Source organism: Capsicum annuum, chromosome 2 (assembly GCF_002878395.1).
Source record: "Capsicum annuum cultivar UCD-10X-F1 chromosome 2, UCD10Xv1.1, whole genome shotgun sequence".
Taxonomy (NCBI): Eukaryota; Viridiplantae; Streptophyta; class Magnoliopsida; order Solanales; family Solanaceae; genus Capsicum; species Capsicum annuum.
Genome location: NC_061112.1, coordinates 93,099,258 through 93,120,083, shown reverse-complemented (window position 1 = coordinate 93,120,083; position 20,826 = coordinate 93,099,258). Strand labels below are relative to the sequence as shown.

At 36.1% G+C, this 20,826-nt stretch overlaps 3 protein-coding genes across 5 annotated transcripts; all 3 read right to left on the bottom strand.

Moving 5' to 3' along the window:
- Window positions 1–6,700: 6,700 nt before the first annotated feature.
- Window positions 6,701–8,487, bottom strand: LOC107858764 (UPF0301 protein CHU_1773). The gene is made up of 2 exons (XM_016703545.2): window positions 8,123–8,487; window positions 6,701–7,634 (listed from the first exon to the last, which is right to left on the bottom strand). The coding sequence occupies exons 1-2, from the start codon at window positions 8,268–8,270 to the stop codon at window positions 6,862–6,864; spliced, it is 921 nt and encodes a 306-aa protein (XP_016559031.2). The 5' UTR covers window positions 8,271–8,487; the 3' UTR covers window positions 6,701–6,861.
- Window positions 8,488–9,982: 1,495 nt separating this feature from the next.
- On the bottom strand, window positions 9,983–11,616 carry LOC107858765 (UPF0301 protein CHU_1773). Its single transcript, XM_016703548.2, has 2 exons — window positions 11,315–11,616; window positions 9,983–10,891 (listed from the first exon to the last, which is right to left on the bottom strand). The coding sequence occupies exons 1-2, from the start codon at window positions 11,460–11,462 to the stop codon at window positions 10,119–10,121; spliced, it is 921 nt and encodes a 306-aa protein (XP_016559034.1). The 5' UTR covers window positions 11,463–11,616; the 3' UTR covers window positions 9,983–10,118.
- A 977-nt stretch (window positions 11,617–12,593) lies between these two features.
- LOC107858762 lies at window positions 12,594–18,334 on the bottom strand. 3 transcript variants are annotated; one of them, XM_016703540.2, is made up of 10 exons: window positions 18,026–18,334; window positions 16,249–16,599; window positions 16,040–16,123; window positions 15,086–15,562; window positions 14,692–14,827; window positions 14,434–14,596; window positions 14,218–14,346; window positions 13,378–13,572; window positions 13,146–13,268; window positions 12,594–13,018 (listed from the first exon to the last, which is right to left on the bottom strand). In XM_016703540.2, exons 2-10 carry the CDS (start codon window positions 16,505–16,507, stop codon window positions 12,893–12,895), a joined length of 1,692 nt encoding a protein of 563 aa, XP_016559026.1. In that variant the 5' UTR covers window positions 16,508–16,599; window positions 18,026–18,334; the 3' UTR covers window positions 12,594–12,892. The 3 variants fall into 3 exon arrangements, with proteins under 3 accessions (XP_016559026.1, XP_016559028.1, XP_016559027.1); XM_016703542.2 differs by lacking the exon at window positions 18,026–18,334 and adding an exon at window positions 17,087–17,370; XM_016703541.2 differs by lacking the exon at window positions 18,026–18,334 and adding an exon at window positions 16,790–17,032.
- Window positions 18,335–20,826: the final 2,492 nt, after the last annotated feature.

The window sequence follows — 20,826 nt, the reverse complement described above, 5'->3', positions numbered from 1 at the left end:
ACCTCACCCCAGTACTTCTTCGGCCTACCCCTACCCCGCCTAAAACCATCCAACGCTAGCCTCTCACACCTACGGACCGGGGCATCCATGCCCCTCCTCTTCACGTGTCCGAACCATCTCAATCGTGCTTCCCGCATCTTACACTCCACTGAAGTCACACCAACCTTCTCCCGAATAGTCTCATTCCGAACTCTATCCCCTCGAGTCAGTCCACACATCCAGCGCAACATCCGCATTTCTGTCACCTTCATTTTTTGGATGTGGGAGTTCTTAACTGGCCAACACTCCGCTCCATACAGCAAAGCCGGACGGACTACCACCCTATAGAATTTGCCTTTAAACTTGGGCGGCACCTTCTTATCACACAGCACCCCCGACGCGAGTTTCCACTTCATCCATCCCGCCCCAATACGGTGCGAGACATCCTCGTCAATCTCACCGTTACTCTGGATCACGGACCCAAGATACTTGAACTTATCCCTCTTACATACCTCCTGTGCTTCCAGCTTCACTACTACCTCGTTCTCCCGCCTCACGTCATTAAACTTACATTCCACATACTCTGTCTTGCTTCTGCTCACCCTGAACCCTTTAGACTCAAGAGTTTGCCTCCACATCTCTAATTTGTCATTTACACCCCCTCGAGTCTTATCTATCAGAACTACATCATCTGCAAAGAGCATACACCACGGCACCTCCCCTTGAATACACCGCGTCAACACATCCATTACTAACGCAAACAAAAAGGGACTAAGAGTAGATCCCTGATGCAATCCTGTCCGAACAGTGAAATGCTCTGAGTCTCCTCCCGCCGTCCTCACCTGGGTTTTCGCTCCCTCATACATATCCTTAATTACTCTGATATATGCCTGCGGTACTCCCCTCACCTCCAAGCATCTCCAAAGCACCTCCCTGGGGACTTTGTCGTAAGCCTTTTCCAGGTCGATAAACACCATGTGCAGATCCTTCTTCCTTTCCCTATACTGCTCCACCAACCTCCGTACCAGGTGGATTGCCTCCGTCGTCGAGCGGCCGGGCATAAATCCGAACTGGTTTTCCGAGATAGACACTATCCGTCTCAGCCTCACCTCGACCACTCTCTCCCAGATCTTCATAGAGTGACTCAATAACTTAATCCCCCTATAGTTATTACAACTCTGAATGTCCCCCTTATTCTTATAGAGAGGGATCATGGTACTCCACCTCCACGCCTCGGGCATCTTTGCCGTCCTGAAAATTTCATTAAACAATCCAGTCAACCACCTTACACCAGCCTCTCCAACGAACTTCCAAAACTCCACCGGTATCTCATCCGGCCCCGTCGCCCTACCCCTACGCATCCTGCGGACTGCCTGTCTAACCTCTTCTACCTTAAAACGTCTACAATAGCTAAAATCCCGACACTCCTCTGAGTGCTCCAGTTCCCCTAACACAATAGCTCTGTCCCCCTCGTCATTCAAGAGCCTATGAAAGTACGACTGCCATCTCTTCTTTATGTGGCCGTCCTCCACCAACACTCTACCGTCCTCCCCCTTAATGCACCTCACCTGATCGAGGTCACGACCCTTCCTCTCCCTAGCCTTAGCGAGTCTAAACAACTTTTTCTCCCCTCCTTTCCCCTGTAACCCTGCATACAAGCTCTCAAAAGCGGTCGTCTTAGCTGCCGTGACCGCTGACTTCGCCTCCTTTCTCGCTAGCTTGTACTCTTTCCTGTTTACCCGCTTCTCTTCTTCGTCCTTACTTTCCACCAACTTAGCATACGCCTCTTTCTTGGTCTCCACTTTCTTCTCCACCTCTTCATTCCACCACCAATCCCCCCGATGGTGACCGGCCCGGCCCCTAGAAACACCCAACACCTCCCTTGCATTCTCCCTGATGCACCTTGCCGCCCTGTCCCACATACTATCCACGTCCCCCCTACACTCCCACACCCCCTTGCCCGCCAACCTCTCCCCTATCTCCCACGCATTCACTGGCGTCAAGCCGCCCCACTTAATTCTCGGTCTACACTCCTTACTCCTCCTCTTTCTATTCTTCTTTATACCCAAATCCATAATCAAAAGCCTATGTTGGGTCGAGAGATTCTCACTCGGGATGACTTTACAGTCCTTACACAACGCCCTATCCCCTTTCCTAAGCAACAAAAAGTCAATCTGGGTCCTGGCTATCGCGCTCCGAAAAGTGATCAGGTGCTCGTCCTTCTTCGGGAAGCCCGAGTTCACCACCACCAGCCCAAAGGCCCTCGCAAACTCCAATAGGGTCGCCCCCTCTTCATTTCTCTCTCCAAAACCAAAACCACCATGCACATCCCCAAAGCCTCCCGGTAGCGCCCCGATGTGCCCGTTGAAATCCCCTGCTACAACAATCTTCTCCGAACTGGGCACGCCTCTCACCACCTCCTCCAAAGCCTCCCAGAACCGCATCTTCTCCTCCCCCTCCGCTCCCACTTGCGGCGCATAAGCACTACACACGTTCAGGGTAAACCCCCGAATGACCAACTTAATAGTCATCAACCTATCGTTGATCCTCTTCACCTCCACTACCTGACCTCTAAGCTCTTCATCTACTAAGATGCCAACTCCATTCCTACGCCTCTCGCTCCCAGAGTACCACAGCTTGTAACCATCCACATCCCTAGCCTTAGACCCTACCCACTTGGTCTCTTGGACACACGCAAGGTTGATCCTCCTCTTTCTAAGAATCTTCACAAGCTCTACGGACTTACCCTGAAGGGTCCCTATATTCCAAGACCCAACCCTCAGCCTACCGTCGCTATCCACACGCCCCCCACTACCTCCCCCTCGGCCCAACCTTGGCCTCCCGCCCACTCCCGCCCTCTCCCCATCCCCCGCCCCCACCACGGCCCCACGCCCCAACCCCCTTGGACATGACCCTATCCACCCATTACCACCCACAGCCACAACTACCCGAATTTATATTTTTCTTGTCATCTGATTTGCCGTCTCTATGGTTTGCAAATGTTAAGCTTACGCTCTCTCGATTTTCGAACCCAACACTAGTCATGACAAGAACCAGCAGAAGCTCTTAAATAATGACGGGGAATATATTGACCTTTTGGTAGAGTTCCAGTGGATAGCCTTCTCGAAATATTTCCATTATTAGATGAATGCATAAATGGGTTGCGGTTATAGGAAACAACTCTGTGCTCTTTGGTCATACTGCTGATATCTAGTTTTTTTCCTAGTGAGTCTTTTCTAACAGGAGATACTGAGCTCACTGGTAAATTGGTGTTGTCCTCGATCTTCAGGCACAACTAATGTGATAAGAACTTCGAAATTCGAAAATCCTGGAAGCATGAACAAGGCAATGCACCAAGAAATATCCGTTAGATAATGGAGTAGAAGCATTCCTTTTCCCATAAAACAAATAAATTTGCAACTTCTTGATGCTATGCTGTTGACAAATAAGTAAAGAAGTTAGAACTACATTATAAAGTTTTTGGACCATTCCCATCTATTCAATTTTGGACCCATTGAATTCCATGACTGCTACTCCCTCCGTCCAAAAATAAGTATGTTTTCATTACCTATTTATTACTCGCTCCCTTTCGTATTAGATGACGCCTATGGATTTGATATACTTCCTCCGTCCCATTTTATTCGTTCCAAATTTCTCAATTTGATGTCTCATTTTACCTGTCCTATTTTACTTATCAAGACAAGCAAAAAAAAATTTCCATTATACCATTAGTGTAATTGATTACTCCTTATTATTAGCATTCTTGAAAAATATTGCAAAGAGGAGTACCATTAAAAATATAAATAGTGCTTTGGTATTAGTTGTCCATCAATATTGGAACTAACAACAAGACACAATTAAGAGGGGCAAAATGATAAAGTTACATTTTCTTAATAGCTGTGTCATTCCAATTTGGAACGAGTAAAATGGAATGGAGGGAGTACCTATTAAGAAACCAATAAATAGAAATGCATTTTACATATTTACTCTTATATGCCTTTAAAATTGAAATAATCAATCCAATGATTAAACATTAAAATTTGATACATATTACTCCATCTAATGCATTACGTCTAGAACATTGAGTATTTATAATTAAAACTAGTAATAATTATTTAATTTTGGTTTTAAGAACTGAGATCATTTATGCATCATTCAATAATTTTGAACACTGTGGATGTATTTAGTATTCCTGTCAACGGTAAAATGAAAAATATATGTATAAAATACTCTTGATTTTAAAACTTGGACAACTAAATGGAAACAAACACTTTTAGAAAGAAAGTCAATTAATACAAAACGGGGGAATAGATGTTTGTTAAAGAATTGAGCAATATTAAGAAGAAGAAGCTCTATGAGTAAGTAATTTATATTTCAGAAGAACCAGTACATGATCACATACAATCCAAAACGTTAAAAACAAGAAAAATAACAAGTTTGTTTTGAAATAGAAGATATTACTTCTATAAACTTGATGGATTTTACTGTACATATGTAACAAAACAAAGAAAGAAAGTTTAGTACACACCTCGTATTTCTCTTCGATGAATCAGCAGCTAAAGGAGGAAACTTTAGAAGAGAATTCCACAAAGGATGTAGCAGAGACGTCATAAACAAAACACATATAAAAGGCAACAAATATTCATATTAAAACACTTGGAATAAATAAATAACAAGCAAAACTAAAATATACCGTTTCATTTTATTACGATTTTTTTTTCTCAAAAGTTTTAAACAAAGAACAAAAAGAGAAATAAGCTGCAAGGATTTAAAAAAAAAATTCCATCCACCTTTTGTCTCCTGATCACTTTTTTAATAAACACATATCGTGGAAGCAACAACTTTAGACCTTGGGTTATAGCTGAGAGATTCAAATGATGACTATTTATTTAATTAAAACGAAATCTAATTTCATAATTTGGTAATTAGATTATAGCAGATTCGAGGTGGGAATTTGGTGTTAGACAACTACACAAAGTACAACTCCTTGCTGTGTATGATAGTGATAAGTACTGATACATCCTAGTTTGCCGAATAGCTACCATGTGTAGCATATTTGGATAGATGTAAAATAATCTATAGATAGGGGATAAGAAAAGGAAGAGGAGACATAATCAAGTTGGTCACTCATACAAAAGCTTCTCAAAGTTATTATGTTATTTTCCTCATTTAGAAATTCAAAGAATGTCATCAAATAAGCATGTTGCGATTAGATATTAAGGGTCCACTTGGAGATCTAGTATGAAATGTTTTGGCCAAATCCATCGATAGCCCCCTTAAACTTGTCCCTAAATTATTTTTAGGCTCAAATTTAAGGTTTTACCCCTCAAAACCCCAAATCCCCCCCCCCCCCCCACAATTTTGTTCCTATTGGGCATTTTTTGGCCAATCAGCTAAAATGTCAAGTGTGTGTAATACACACGCGATGATATGTCAAAAAGGATTGATTAGAAACTGCCACGTGGCATTATGATCCATTAGTTATGAAAAAATAATTATAATTTTTTTTTTTTAAAAAAAAAAGGTTCCTTCAAATCCCCCCAACCCACCAGTCCACGTCAACCCCCACCCCACCCCCACCACCCCTCATGCCACCCCTTCCGTTCTTTTCTCCGTTGTTTACCAAAGATTATTTAAAAAAAAAAAAAAAAAAAACACGCGCTGGTACACCCGCTCCCCCCTCCTTTCAACTTTCCATTCTTCTTCTCCATTGTTCTGCAAGAAGGAAGCAAAACTTTTAAAAAAAAAAAAAAAATCTCCACTTTCAGCAAGCTGCAGAACTTAAGAAAAAAAAAAGGTGTTCTATATACTTTGTCCATCAAGTATATCATTCCCCATTATATTGGATTTGAGTTATTTAAGTTCATAAACATGTAATTTTGAACAATCTTGAAATTTTGAAGTCAATTTTCCGGCGAGTCTCGTCGGAAAATGCATTCGAAAATGGCTAAAGAAGATGATGACTGAGGTCGTGGTTTGTAAAGGAAGATGATGATGACGAAGGGTTGTGAAGAAGATGATGAAGGGGGGGTGCGAAGAAGACGATGAAGGGGGGGGGGGCGGCAATGAAGAAGACGATGAAAGAGGGGGATGTGCTTTTTTTTATTTTTTATTAAGAAATTATAATAATTAAAAATAATATTAATAAAATAATTTAAATATAAATTTTTAAATTAAAAAAAGTGAAATATTATTTAATTTACTGTTCACGCGCCCAACTCAACATTTTGTGCTTAATAGGTTCAATTTTAGCACTTGAGGGGCAGTATATGCCTTAGTTTAGGGGCCTATATGAATTTTCGGAACAACTTTGAGATCCTATCAATGAATTTGACCTAATGTTTTTTATTCCAAATTGTATGTCCAAAACAAAATAATATAAGTATTACTTGTGGCAGGCATACAAGACATGTTTTTAACCTTTAATTAGTCAAACTCATATTTAATGCATAATAATTTTTAAAATTATACAAAATCACAACTTCAGTTTCACTTATTACAAAGAATCTCATTTTTCCAAACATATTACAAAAATCTCTTTTTTAAGCTAATAGATATACATAGCTTTCTATGTATATGTCAATCTTATTATGCATATGAATCGACACTATTATGTATGTGTCGGCCTTGTCATATACAAAAGTTTCTATGTATATGTCGGTCTTGTTATTTATATGAATCGGAAGAGAGAGTAAAGTAATTAAAAAAGTGGGAGAGAGTGTAAATAATTCCAATAAGGTTGGAGTTTATGTTATTTATACTAATAATTTACAATATTGGGCTTCTACATACAACAACACAAATCTAACTCACAAGTTCAAACTCACACCCTCTCTTAACAAGTGATAATATCAGAAATTATCCAAATTATACCAATATCAGTTACCGGACTTTCTTCGGGGTCATAAGCCCAAGAACTTCATCCCAAAGCCCAACACTTCCAACATCAGACAGCCAAATTACACTTGGACTACAAGCTGCTACTGTCCAATAACCAGCTTTAATTTCATCACTCAATTGATCTCTTTTCCATGCACAATACCCATCAAAGAACTTAAAATTATCAAGCCCAATTATACCCCTTTTCACCATTTCAGAAGCACAACCCACACTTTCCTTTGTACCATAATACAAACCCTTCATTGCTTCATCAAAAACCCCACTTTTCCCAACCCCATCTTCACTTCCTTCATTTGGGCTCACCAAAAAAAGCCCCCCTTCTAATGGCCCACCAAAGTACAACGGCCTATTCGCGAACGTACCGGACATGTCCAATGCCGATGATGTCATTTCCTTAATGGACATAAGTGAAGGCCTGTTGAGAATTAAGCCCGTTGGGATATGCCCCAATGACAACAAGAGAACTACAGTCCGCTCAAAAATCTGTTCTCCTTGTAGCTTCTCAGTGGCAATAAGCAAGCAACCTTTTTCTGGTTCGTGAATTGTGTGGGCCCATTTGCTACCAATTGTGACTGCCGGAGGTGGCGGAAGGTCGTCAACGGTGTCGGGATTGACGACGGAGGAATGATCTTCCAACCGGGAAGGTCGTTCTCCGGCAACTAATCTAGCTCGAAATGATCGCCAGTCCATTTTAACAATAGGTTTTTCTTCATCTTGAGGTGAAGGTGATGAGAATGGTGAGCTTGCTTGGCAACCTACAAGTACAACATTTTCTCAATATATATTGGTAAAGTTATTGTCTTGTCACCAGAAGATCACACGCCATGGAAACAGCCTCTAGCATAAATGCTGGTTTAGGCTTCCTATAACAGACCTTGTGTTCCAGCCCCTCACGGAACCACGCATAGAAAGATTTTTAGTGAATCAGGCTATCCTTTTTATATGTTTCTCAGAGAATACCATTTTTTGTAGCTTAATATGAAAATTGCTCAAAATTTTAGTGCAATACTTTGTTTCTTTGCATAGTTTTTCCCAAAAAGAAAAAAGTACTCACACAATTACTATTTGAAAAGTCAATAGAATTTTTGATTGATCACAATTGTTTCATGGCTTTTAAAATATTTTAAATTATGAATTATGGTGACATATAGTCATTTTTATGTAATTTCTAAAGTGTAAATTTTCATATTACAGGAGAGCCATTGAGATACAAAAGCAAGAGAACAAGAAACAGGGTACTTACATGTAACTGACAAAGGAGTGCCAATTTTTTTGAGCTGATGAAACTGACTAACAGATAACCTTTTTCTTGTAGAATAAGAAGTTCTTGATCCTAACAAAGGGAAGAGTTTCTCTGAGAAAGGCTTTGAAGTGACAAAGCAAGCTTCCATATTGGTTTGAGAATTTCTTGGTTTATTAGCCAAAAAGTGTTGCACCAGATGCAAACTGATCTCTGATCACTTCTGTATTGGATAAGTGGATATAGTTAAAAGGGTTGATGTATAAAGAGAGAAATCATTGTGTGTTATATATGGAGAACGTGGTTAAATGTAGACCACATGAAGTTTTTGAGCCAATCCAGTACGAGTAGGATGCTTTTTCACTGTTGTCATAGTGGTTTTCCTAATAGTATGGGCCAGTGGATATGGCTTTACACATAAGCAGAAATGCCAACAGTTATAAGATTACACGTGTATTTATCAAGAAACTGTTTGGTTCTTATAAGTTAGAATTGGCTAAGGTTTGATCTGTAGAAATCTAGCGCACTTTTTTGACTGATGTGTGGTGATTCTAGCCACAGACTCGGTATGACTTCTTGCTTCGTTAGCCTTGTTTTTCCTTTTGTCCTTCCATTATTTCTTTCTTGATTTGGTATTAAGTAATAAAAAATATCCATAATATTCTTTGATTGTTTGGTCAAAAAGAGTTTCTATAAAAAAGTTCAGTGAAGATTTATTTGAAAATTTGATACGTATTGACTTATCTTCTTCAGTTTTTCCTCAATTGCAACAAGTTTCCAGTCGAAGCAAATAAACTACACCCTTCGTCTCAAATTATTCATTCTAAGTTAAGATGACACATTGATTAAGAAAAATAATTATAACATTTCTAGTTTATCATAGTATCCCTATAAATGATGTTTACATTTTAATTTAAAAAAAAAATAATTAATGCAAAGAGTAAAACATGAAAAAAAATTATCTCTTCTTAATTAATGAAAAAAGACAAATAAAACAAAATATCAAATTAGAAAATTTGGAACAGTTAATTTAACATGGAGAGAGTAAATGCTAGTATATTATTTGGATTAAGTGCTACTGCATTACATGGAAGCTCAAAAGCTCATCCAATATAAGTCATTACAACCTAAAAGATCTATCACACAAGCATAATGCTCTAATTTAGAAATAACCACATAATCACTACTAAGCTTATCCTTCCCCACCAAATCGCGGAATAGTTGAGATTTCTTCACCTCTAACTAGGAATGTTGAGCTAGAACTTCAGAGAATGGAAACCTTCTGGTTAGGAGCGGTTTACTATGTCTTATTTGACGTGAATCTTGAATTAACCTTCGCAGTTGATACAGATCAAGGAAGTTAAGTCAGTGGATTTGGATTACCACAATGTCTACTATAACTTTATTAGTAGCAATTTGTGCGAATTTAATACTAAATGTGTGTATTTAAAAAAAAAAAAAACAATTGAGCTATATACGGAGCTCAAGATACAATAACATCTACTACTCTATGCAACATGCAGGTTTATCTTCACTTTCGGTGCGGTACCCATGTTGGATTCTCCAAAATACACTATTTTTAGAGAATCCGACACGTATCCGTTGACATTCAAAGAATAACATGAAATAAATATGTTGCGAGTAGACATTAAGGGCCGCTTAGATATCTGATATGAAATCAAGACTTTGAAATCAATTGATTTGAAGTTGAAATTTTGTTGAATATATTCAATAGGAAAGTCTGAATGTCGTGACACCCCACCTTTCAAAAGTACAACGGCTTGATAATGTTTTTGATTCTAAATTGCATGCCCAAAACAGAATAGGATAAGTATTAATTGTGGCAAGCATACAAGTCAGGTCTTCAACCTTTAATTAGTCAAAAACTCATATTTAATGCATAAGAATTTACAATCTATCTCACAAGTTCAAACTCATACCCTCTCTTTACAAGTGAGAACATCAGAAATTATCCAAATTATACCAATATCAGTTCACCTTACCAGACTTTCTTCGGGGTCATAAGCCCAAGAACTTCATCCCAAAGCCCAACACTTCCAACATCAGACAGCCCAATTACACTTGGACTACATGCTGCTACTGTCCAATAACCAGCTTTAATCTCATCCCTTAGTTGATCTCTTTTCCATGCACAATACCCATCGAAAAACCTAAAATTATCAACCCCAACTGCACCCCTTTTCACCATTTCAGAAGCACAACCCACACTTTCCTTTGTACCATAATACAAACCCTTCATTACTTCATCAAAAACTCCACTTTTCCCAAGCCCATCTTCACTTCCTTCATTTGGGCTCACCAAAAAAAGCCCTTCTTCTAATGGCCCACCAAAGAACAACGGCCTATTCGCGAACGTCCCGGGCATGTCCAACGCTGATGATCTCATTTCCTTAATGGACATAAGCGAAGGCCTATTGAGAATTAAGCCCGTTGGGATGAACCCCAATGACAACAAGAGAACTACAGTCCGCTCAAAAATATTATCTCCTTGTAGCTTCTCAGTGGCAATCAGCAAGCAGCCCTTTTCTGGTTCGTGAATTGTGTGGGCCCATTTGCTGCCAATTGTGACGGCCGGAGGTGGCGGAAGATCGTCGACGGTGTCGGGATTGACGACGGAAGAGGGATCTTCCGACCGGGAAGCTCGTTCTCCGGCAACTAATCTAGCTCGAAATGAACGCCAATCCCTTTCAGCAAAAGGTTTTCCTTCATCTTGAGGTGAAGGTGATGAGAATGGTGAGCTTGCTTGACAACCTACAAGTACAACATTCTCTCAATATATGTTTCCCTTGAAGGGGAACTTCGAGTAATTGATAAAGTAGAAAATTGCTCAAAATTTTAGTGCAATACTTTGTTTCTTTGCTTAGTTTTCAGCAAAAAGAAAAAGGTACTCACACAACTACCATTTGAAAAGTCCACAACTAGTATTTGAAAAGTCAGTAGGATTTTTGACTGATGACAATTGTTTCATGTCTTTTAAAATATTTTAAATTATCAATTCAATATATGTAGTCTTTTTTATGTAATTTCTAAAGATGTAAATTTTCAAACAAACATTTGAAAATTTTTGAGTTGAATTTACACTAAAACGTAGATAGTTTAACCCTTGTACTTTGAATGGTATTACAGGATAGCCATTGAGATACAAAAGCAAGACAAGAAGAAACACGTACTCACATGTAACTGACAAAGGAGTGCCAACTTTTTTGAGCTGATGAAACTGACTAACAGATGACCTTCTTCTTGTAGAACAAGAAATTCTTGATCCTAACAAAGGGAAGAGTTTCTCTGAGAAGGGCTTTGAAGTGACAAAGCAAGCTTCCATATTGGTCTAGAAATTCTTGGTTTATTAGCCAAAAAGTACTGCAGCAGATGCAAACTGATCAGTGTATATTGGATAAATGGATATAGGTAAAAGAGTTTATGTATAAAGAGAGAAATCATTGTGTGTTATATATGGAGAATGTAGTTAAATGTAGACCACATGAAGTTTTTTAGCCAATCCTATACAAGTAGGATGCTTTTTCACTGTTGTCATATTGGCTTTCCTAAAAGTTAGGGATAGTGGATATGGCTTTACACATAAGCAGAAAAGCCAACAGTTATAAGATGACACGTGTATATATCAAGCAGTTGTTTGGTTCTTATAAGTTTGAGTTGGCTAAGGTTTGATCTGTAGAAATCTAGTGCACTTTTTTGAGTGATGTGTTGTGATTCTAGCCACAGACTTGTCAGTATGACTTCTTGCTTCTTTAGCCTTTTCTTCTTTTGTCCTTTCATTCTTTCTTGATTTGTAGTATTATGTTTTTTAAAAAATGGATAATATTGGAGAGTCTATCCAAAACAAATTATCTATGCTACAAAGGTAGAAATTATCCAAAACAATTTGTCTATACTGCAAAGGTAGAAATTAAATCTGCATATAATCCTATTTTTTTCACACCCCGCTTTGGGATTACACTAAGATGTTGTTTGGTTTCAATTGTATGGTCAAGAGGAGTTTGGAGAAAATTTAAGTTAAGATTTAGGTGAAAATATTCTGATACTTTTAGCCTTTCCTTCCTCAATTTTCTTCAAGTCATTTGGTGATTCAACTAGTTACCACTCAAAGCGAAAACTGATTAAACATCTATCCCAGGTGGCTACATTAACTAAAAGGAAATATCAAATTGAATGTTATTATTTGGTTTTGGTGCTACATTACATGGAAGCTCAAAAGCTTCTCCAATATGAGCCATTACAACCTAAAAGATCAAGCATAATGCTCTAATTCAGAAATAATCCCATAGTCACAAAATATACTTCTCCACCAAAAGAATATTACTCCATCACATAACTAGAAATGTCAAACTAGAACACCAGGAATGGAAAACCTTTTGGTTAAGAGTGGTTTACTCCCTTAGCGTCATATCTCATGTGAATCTTGAATTTCCCCTTGCAGTAGAAGCAGATCAAGGAAGTTAAGTCAGTGGGTTCGGAGTACCACGGCGTCCATTATAATTTAGTGAGTTAGTAGCAATTTGTTTAATACTACAATGTGTACTTTTTTGGAAAAAACAAAAAACAATTGAGCTATATACAAAGCTCAAGATGCACTATGATCTACTCCCCTATGCCACATGCGGTTCTATCTTCACTTCCAATGCTGCACTTGTGTTGGATTCTTCAAAAATACATTATTTTTGGAGAATTCGGCATGCACTCATTGACACATTTGAAGAGCCCGAGCAATATCGATGCGGGTATTAGTTAATATTATTCTGCACATGAATCTTCCTCAACTCTCGCAAGGGTAGGTATTTGGCCATGATCAACAAAATCAATCTTGTTCAGTCTAACACAACCAAGCACTTTCTCTGGCAGCTCCTCTGGCTTCTGTGCCTGTGGAATTTAGAGATTACACAATGAGCATAATATACCATTTATAAAGCCAAAAGTAAGCCAACCATCCTCAAAACAAATTAACATCATTTTTGCTTTCTGAAGAGAAATGAGGGAAATGACGAACCTGAACTGTTAGACCAAAATCAATTATTCCATGTCGTAAACGTTCTCTAAAAGCATCGAGCCCCTTTCTTGCTATGTAGCTGAAGCGATGAATGTCAAGATCAACTTCAAAATAATTTGGGCCCTATAATAAGCAGAGACCATGCACATTGAAAATATTATTGTGGTGTCAAAAACAGCAACAATGTTGCTAAACTAACTTACAAGCTGAAGTCATAATATAAAAGAATCACCTGATAAAAATTGTGTTGAGGGCGAGAAAGCACAGGCTTTTCATTGTAAGCATTCATAAGCTTCCTTTCAGTAGCACTTGTAACAAGCTCATCTGGATTAACCAACCCAACCATAATCTTCAACCTCTCTCTGAACGGAATAATTGATTCTTTTGCAAAACCTTTCACCTTTTCCATGTCATCCTCAATGAATCTCTATCAAACAACAGAGTAGCACGTCTAAAGGAAAAGTAAATTGGGAAGTAAGGCATACCAAAATAACCATATCAGCAAAAGAAAGACTGCCCCCAGCTACGATTATTGTTTAAATCGGGAAAGGATCATATCAAGGTTCTTGCAGTATTAGTACGGCACCCAACTTTTTGTTAGAAGGTCAACGAGTTGTTATCCCTGAGCCCCAAATTTATCGTTTTGGCTGATTTTTCATGTTGATAACAAGAAGCAAGCTAAGATGCAGACATTGTCTTTTTAGTTAGGTAAGGAGCTGTTAACTCGATAGCTGGAAAATGTGAGAGAGGCATAAAAAGTTCGGATTGAGTTTGTGTATTTGACTCTTCAACCATGATAGCTTTGTTCTTTTTAAAGAAAAGAGGTTAATCTATTTGTGATGGACAAAATAGAAAGTATCAATTAAAACAGGACGAAGGGAGTAATCGTCAATCAATAAAATTGCAAGATGGTAAAATTAACGACCTCCCTAGCCTAAACTTTCAGCTAACCACTGTCCAAACCGGGAACACGGAAATAACATACTCAACTTCAAGTAAAGTGGAAGGGAAAAAGGAAAAACAAAAGGCGAAGAAAATGTGTTGTTTTTGATTCATAAAATTGAAAAAGTACCTTGATGGAGTCCTGAAACTGGGGAGAGATGTCCTCCTCAAAACTTTCAGAAAGTTTGAAATATATTACAATGCTCAAGCCTTCTCCATCAGCATCACCAACGAACATTGGGGCAGGATAAGTGGGCAACTGACAAAGAAGAACTTTATTCATTAGAATAGAATGTTATATCAAATAAAAACTACTTCGGTTAACTGGGAAAGACTGTTCTAATACCTGAATGTTAACAATTAGTAATGGTGGTATTCTTCCATCTCCTTTTATGGAAGGAAGCTCAATGTGTTGTGCTATATGACTGATCTTTCTTGGGCAAAAAAATAAGTCGACCCCAATTGGAGTATAAGGAGACACATTAGTAGCAGGGGCTTTCTTCTTATCTCTGCAGATTAAATGAAAAAAGAAACACGTTTAAAATCCATACAAAAGTCTAACAACAGTAATTAATTTAAAAAAAGATGGAAGTTAAGAGCGTACTTGAAATAACTATCACCACGGAGCTTAAAGTTTGAGGGCTCAATCTTTGACCAACTTCCTGCAATAGACTTTTCTTCTGTGCAACAAGGAACTGAAACCCCAGCCCTGGGGCGACCAAGAAACTTTCTTGAAGAACCTACAAGAATACCATTATGTTTAACGCATCATTAACTAATGCTTGCAATAGTTTTTCAACCTTTTCATTTTTAGCACTTTAAATCAGGAAATCTAAACATGAAGGTATTGGCATCATGAACTCAGTAAGATTTAGCTACTACTTAGATTCGAAATAATGCGAACAAAAATGTCATAGAACAAATCCATATAATGGGATTCTCAAATTGGACTCGATTTTTGCTGAAAGTAAAATATAAAAATGGGGTGAGGTACTCACGAAATTCATTTTTTTCTTCTCCATCAACAGATGTCCTCTTCATAGAAAGCCTTATAATAGTTGACTTCCTTACTTGAGAATGTGGAGCTGAATTTGATCCATTTATGATTTTGTCATTGAAACTCAAGGTATTTACCAACTTCGGTAAAACAGACTTTAAAACTGTTTCCTGAGTTTTCTCCTGCATCTGAAGTATCTCCTTTTTAACACTTTTAAAGCTTGCATAGGCACGATCCAAGTTCTTCTTCTTCTTGGTGCCAAAATCTTCACTCTTCCTTAGGGATGGAAGTTCGCAGTTTGGAGCACTTAACACCGCAAGTCCATTTCGATCCTGGACTCCATCTTTGCTCCAAACCTTACTGCCATCAATCTTGAGATATTTCCCGTGGTATTCATTGTACTTGAGTTTGCTATCCACAAAGCATGATGAAGTTTCATACTGAAGTACTTGTCCACTTGGAATGCTGGGCAAAATATCTAGACAGAACGAAAAGAAATGGAATGAAAAAATCATGAGAAATACTTCTAAACTTAAGAAAGGATACTTCTACCAGCTAGTTTGCTAATTAAATATTGATTTCACAATGATAATGTTATCATTGTCCTATGAGCTTGTGATATTCTGGAAAAGATATAGATTCATCTGCTAAAGAGCATATGATTAGTTATGAACCAATAATGTCTAATTCCAAAATTGTTTTGAAGGAAAACTTGGGTCGCTGAAGTGAAATATGCAAATATAGAAAAGATTAAGAATTTTGCGATTTCTTAATCTTTTGCAAAAAGAAAGGAACAAGAGTTGCCAACTTATCAAAGTTATCTGTTCCCACCTAAGCATAGGGCAACGAATAAGGTGGAATTCATTCTTATTTTTCTCAAGAATGACAGCCTTCTAAATCCAGAAGTAGAAGAACTCATCAATTATAAGTACAACACCAAAGAAATTATCATTACCTCCATGAACACTACTAAAGTCATCATCTGAGTCGGACTCAAAAATGCTGTGCGAGTCAAACCATGCTTCTTCTTGGCAAACAACTGCAAGAATGTAAAATCTCTTATCATTTTCCTGATATACGCTTTCAGCGTGATTTAATCAGGTAGGTTAACATGGAGCATAGGCATATCAAAGTACAAGGTTCAAATAGAAAAAGAGAGTGTACCATCAGCATCTATTTGACTATGCTGCCACTGCAACTGAGTGAGATGAAATGTAGAATTGGAGACCTCAGATGTTCTGCAGGTTGTAGTTGTATGAACAAACTCACTAACAGCAATATCCGTTACCCGTGCATCACTGTTTCTTTTCCTGGTTCCTATTAGACCTGAGTTTGTGTTCTTTCTGTGGTACTTTCTGTGGCGACGATGGAGTTTCTTCCTTACCCTGATTGTGGTTGCTGGAGTTGATACACAACCACCCATTATTATTACTCAGCTCACAAATCTCACTGCTAATTCGTTCTGTACCATTCGCAGATGCAAATTCCAAGTGGAACTCAACAAGTTAAGTATACCTGGCACGGGAACACAGCATTTCAAAAATATGACAATTGACAATAACAACTTAGTGATAATCAGTCCAAGTCTATGCCACAGAAGTTACAATCACATGACTTAAGTACAAATATGTGATTAGTACAATGACTTGAAATTTGATCCAATACATTATATGCTTTCGCGATTACTGGATTACAAAAGGCTTACCTTAAAAGAGTACTAACATCTGGAACTAACACTACAATCTACAAATTGATCTTGATTTAGCAGTTCTCAAAACTTAAACACTAGAATAAAACTCAAAAAGATAGGGCAAAAGCTGTTTTTAACAGGCTAAAAAGCAGTGAACCTCAAAAGGCAGATGTGTAATAAGGAATCACCAAGAATATTACTGACAGAAAAACTACAAAAAACGCAAAGATGGCCAAGTACAAAGGAACTAATGAAACGAACTTTAATAATTTCATGTGATTGCACTTAAGAAAAAGAAACTGGAGACATAACTGAAAAGGTGAATAATAAGCTGCTTTTTCTTTCATTCTTTTCTTTTTCAAAAAAAAAATAGCATATATATTTTTTCTATGTCTTGTCTTTGAAATTGTTAATGATGAAAAAGGATGGAATGAAGATGACTATGTATTCACTTTGAGAGACTGAATTCGGACAAAACAATGTCAGATTAGGCATAAGAGAAAGTGAAGCAAAAATGGGTCCACATTAAAATCATATGACAAAGCAAACGAACGAAAGAATAACATCAAAATTGTTGTTGTTAGAAACAGAAAAAAGAGGAATAAAAATTAACAATGCAATGCATAGAAAAGCAGAAAAAGCCAAAATATGAAGAATGAAAACAAATAAAATACAACAAGATACTAATCAACAGGGCAAGAAATACCTAGGAAGATGGATGAAGACGTTAACAGAAGTTTAAAAAATATAAAGACTCGTTCTTTGAGAAAATAAAAAAATCAATCTAACCATGAAATTTCCCAAAGAAAGACCCATCTTTAAGCAGCAGAAAATACAGAGTAAAAAAATACTCCACCTCCATCTCCCAATTCTAAAGTAAATAATTAATGACAAAGCAGCAACAATAATTAGGTTCAAATTCTAGAGGAGACAAGAAAATACTAGGCCAATTTTTTTCCATATGTTTTAGCTGCGTTGATGGACAGAGTTACTTATTACTTTTTGTTGCTAGTGTAAAATAACAAGTATATCTGAAATTAATCGAGGTGTGCAAAAGCTTAGTGGACATCATTTTAATTAAAAAAGAAAAACAACTATGTCTCAATCTCGAACAAGTTATACTAGCTATGCAAATTCTTTATGTAAATGCTCTTTATCTGAACCCAGTTCCAGCAAAGATGCAGAAATGGGACATCATTTGTAAATTTTGGTAAACACCCACCATCAATATATATATAAACTATGTAGTACCTTTTTGCTTGTTGAATGAAAAAAAAAAAAAAAGAACCATAATAATGATGATGGATAAATGTATGTCTCCCTCTCTTTGTTAAAGAAGCAGAGAGATGGAGAGGGAGAAAGAGCAAATGGATCCAATGGGTCGGATCCAAGCTCTTTTCCAAATATTTTATCCTTTTTGAAAAAGCTCTTTCTACATTTAGAATTTGTTTTTATGGATTTGATTGAAAGAGAAAAACTGAGAGGGGGAATTCAGAGGAGGAAGGAGAAGGAGTGGAGAGGGACAAAAATGTCATTTTAATTTTAAAGTAAATGTGAGAGTGCGTGCGAGTATTTGTTTATTCATATTTATATTTGAAAGAGGGTTGGGCACAACAGAATCATTATTGCAAGACTCCGTCCATTTCTCTGCCCCACCAAACACTGTCCACCTATTATTACCCCCTAATCATTTCTTTGTTTAAATATACTGCACCCACTATCCTCACTCTTTCAAAATAATTGATATTTATTAGCTTGACATTTCATTTTAAAAAATATTTATTAAAAAATTATTATATTAAATTATTTTAATTAAATATACTTTAAAAATATATTTTACGTAGTTATTTAATTAAAAAAATATTAAATATATAATAAAATTCTTTTAATGTTATAAATAAAATAACTAAATTAAAATAAATAATTTTACTAAGTGGGCCAATCAAAACAAAAGAAAAGAGTAATACTCCTCCATCTCATTTTCTTCAGTGACCTCACTAGATTATTTATCTACTTATTCTATCTAATAGGAGTAATAAAGGGCAAAGGGCCAATGCAGTAGTGCAAAGAATGCATGTTGATCCGTTGCTTACTTTGACACTTTTTTATTGGTCTTTTTTCCTTCGTTTAATTTATTTGTTTTATTTTTAATTTAGTATATATTTTAAAAAATATGTAAAAAATATTAAAAATTATAATAATTAAAAATTTAAAAAATATAAAATATCTAATCGACTCTCAAAATTATATCAGTATCACTTAAATCTTAATAGAAGAAAAAATATTATAAATTACAATAACTAAAAACTTAGATTATTTTAAGAATATACTCCCTCCATTTAAAAAAGAATTACTTACTTTCCTTTTTAATCCATTTAAAAATGAATGACTTTTTTTCCTTTTTGACAATACTTTAATTTCAACTTTCCACATGGCATATTTAGGACCACAAGATTAAAGAATATTTTGGTACATTTGACACAACTTTAATTTAAGGCCACAAGATTCAAAAGTTTCTTTATTTTCTTAAACTTTGTGCCTAGTCAGAGTAGATCATTTTTTTTTAAACGGAGGAAGTAATTGACTATCAATGCTATAAAATTTTAATTTAATCTGTTATATATTTCAAACAAATATGTGATAAAGTATTTGGCTGACTCTCGAAACTATATCAGTGTCACCTAAATTGAAATAGAAGAAAAAGTATTGTGATTAGATCGACATGCCTGCTTGTGTTGCCTGCTTCAACCGTGCTTTACTATATCGCCCCTAATTAATTATTATAAGTTATTTAGATATTAGAGAAATTAATAATATTTAATTGAAAAAAGTAAAATAGACACTTTAGCTTCTTCGACCGCAAATTTACTATATCACTCCTAATTAATTATTATAAGTTATTTACTTATTAGAACATTAAACTTATTTAATAAAAAAATAAAATAGTCATTTATGACACATCTTCTTCAGTTGTTTCAACCATAATTTCACTATATCACCCCTAATCAATTATTATAAGGCATCTAAGTATTAAAAAATTAACAATATTTAACAAAAAGGTAAAATAGACATAAAATTATAACTTAACTCTTGATGTTTTGAATTAAGTAGGCGTCTTATATAAAGCTCACATAAATTTTTTTCACAAGTATTTTTTTTATAGTAATTTTGTTATATCACTTCTTATTAGCTATTATAAGTCATTTAAGACATGTCTACTTCGCTGCTTCAATTGTGCTTTTACTATATTACTCCTAATTAATTATTATGATTATCTAAGCATTAAAAAATTAATAATATTTCATAAAAAGGTAAAATAGACACAAAATGATATGTCAACATAAAAAATTTGATTGACTCTCAATAATATTAGTGCCACAATTATTATATTAGCGTCACTTAAATTGGAATAGAAAAAAATTATTATAGATTTCAATAATTAAAAATTTAAATTATTTTAATAATTGACTATCTAAGAGAAAAAAATAACATATATCGAGCTCATGCTAGCATGGGCCGTCGGTATCTAGTTATTAAAATAAAAGTAGTTAAAACTTTGCTATTTTATCCATATAGTTACTACCTCCGTTTCAAAAAGAATGATCTAGTTTGAGTTGGTACGGAGTTTAAAAAATAAAAAAAAATTGAATCTTGTGGTCTTAAATTAAAGATATGTCAAACGTACCAAAATGTCCTTCAATCTTGTGGTCTTAAACATGTTATGTGGAAGGTTACAATTAAAAAGTTACTAAAAAGGAAATGAGCAGTGGCGGAACTAAAATTTTCACTAAGGGTTCATAAGTGAATATTAAAACTAACCAAGGGATTCAATATCTAATATATATACATATAAAATAATTTTAACCATGTATATATAGCATAATATTTTGCCGAAGGGGTTTCGAATGAACCCCTAACTTGAGTGTAGATCCGCCACTGGAAATGAGTTATTCTTTTTTAAACAAATAAAAAAGAAATTATGTCATTTTTTTTTAAACGGGGGAAGTAATATTTTTTAGAAGCTTATGCTATTCCGTTAATATAAGTATATC

Bases quoted from the DNA above. Each gene is read 5' to 3' on its own strand.
- LOC107858764 (XM_016703545.2), bottom strand. From the start codon at position 8,270: ATGGAAGCTTGCTTTGTCACTTCAAAGCCTTTCTCAGAGAAACTCTTC. The intron at 7,635-8,122 runs GTAAGTACCCTG...TTGTACTTGTAG, and splicing joins CACTCCTTTGTCAGTTACAT to GTTGCCAAGCAAGCTCACCA.
- LOC107858765 (XM_016703548.2), bottom strand. From the start codon at position 11,462: ATGGAAGCTTGCTTTGTCACTTCAAAGCCCTTCTCAGAGAAACTCTTC. The intron at 10,892-11,314 runs GTGAGTACGTGT...TTGTACTTGTAG, and splicing joins CACTCCTTTGTCAGTTACAT to GTTGTCAAGCAAGCTCACCA.
- LOC107858762 (XM_016703540.2), bottom strand. From the start codon at position 16,507: ATGGGTGGTTGTGTATCAACTCCAGCAACCACAATCAGGGTAAGGAAG. The intron at 13,573-14,217 runs GTACTTTTTCAA...GTTGTTTGATAG, and splicing joins AGTTTCAGGACTCCATCAAG to AGATTCATTGAGGATGACAT. The intron at 13,019-13,145 runs GTTCGTCATTTC...TAAATTCCACAG, and splicing joins ATTTTGGTCTAACAGTTCAG to GCACAGAAGCCAGAGGAGCT.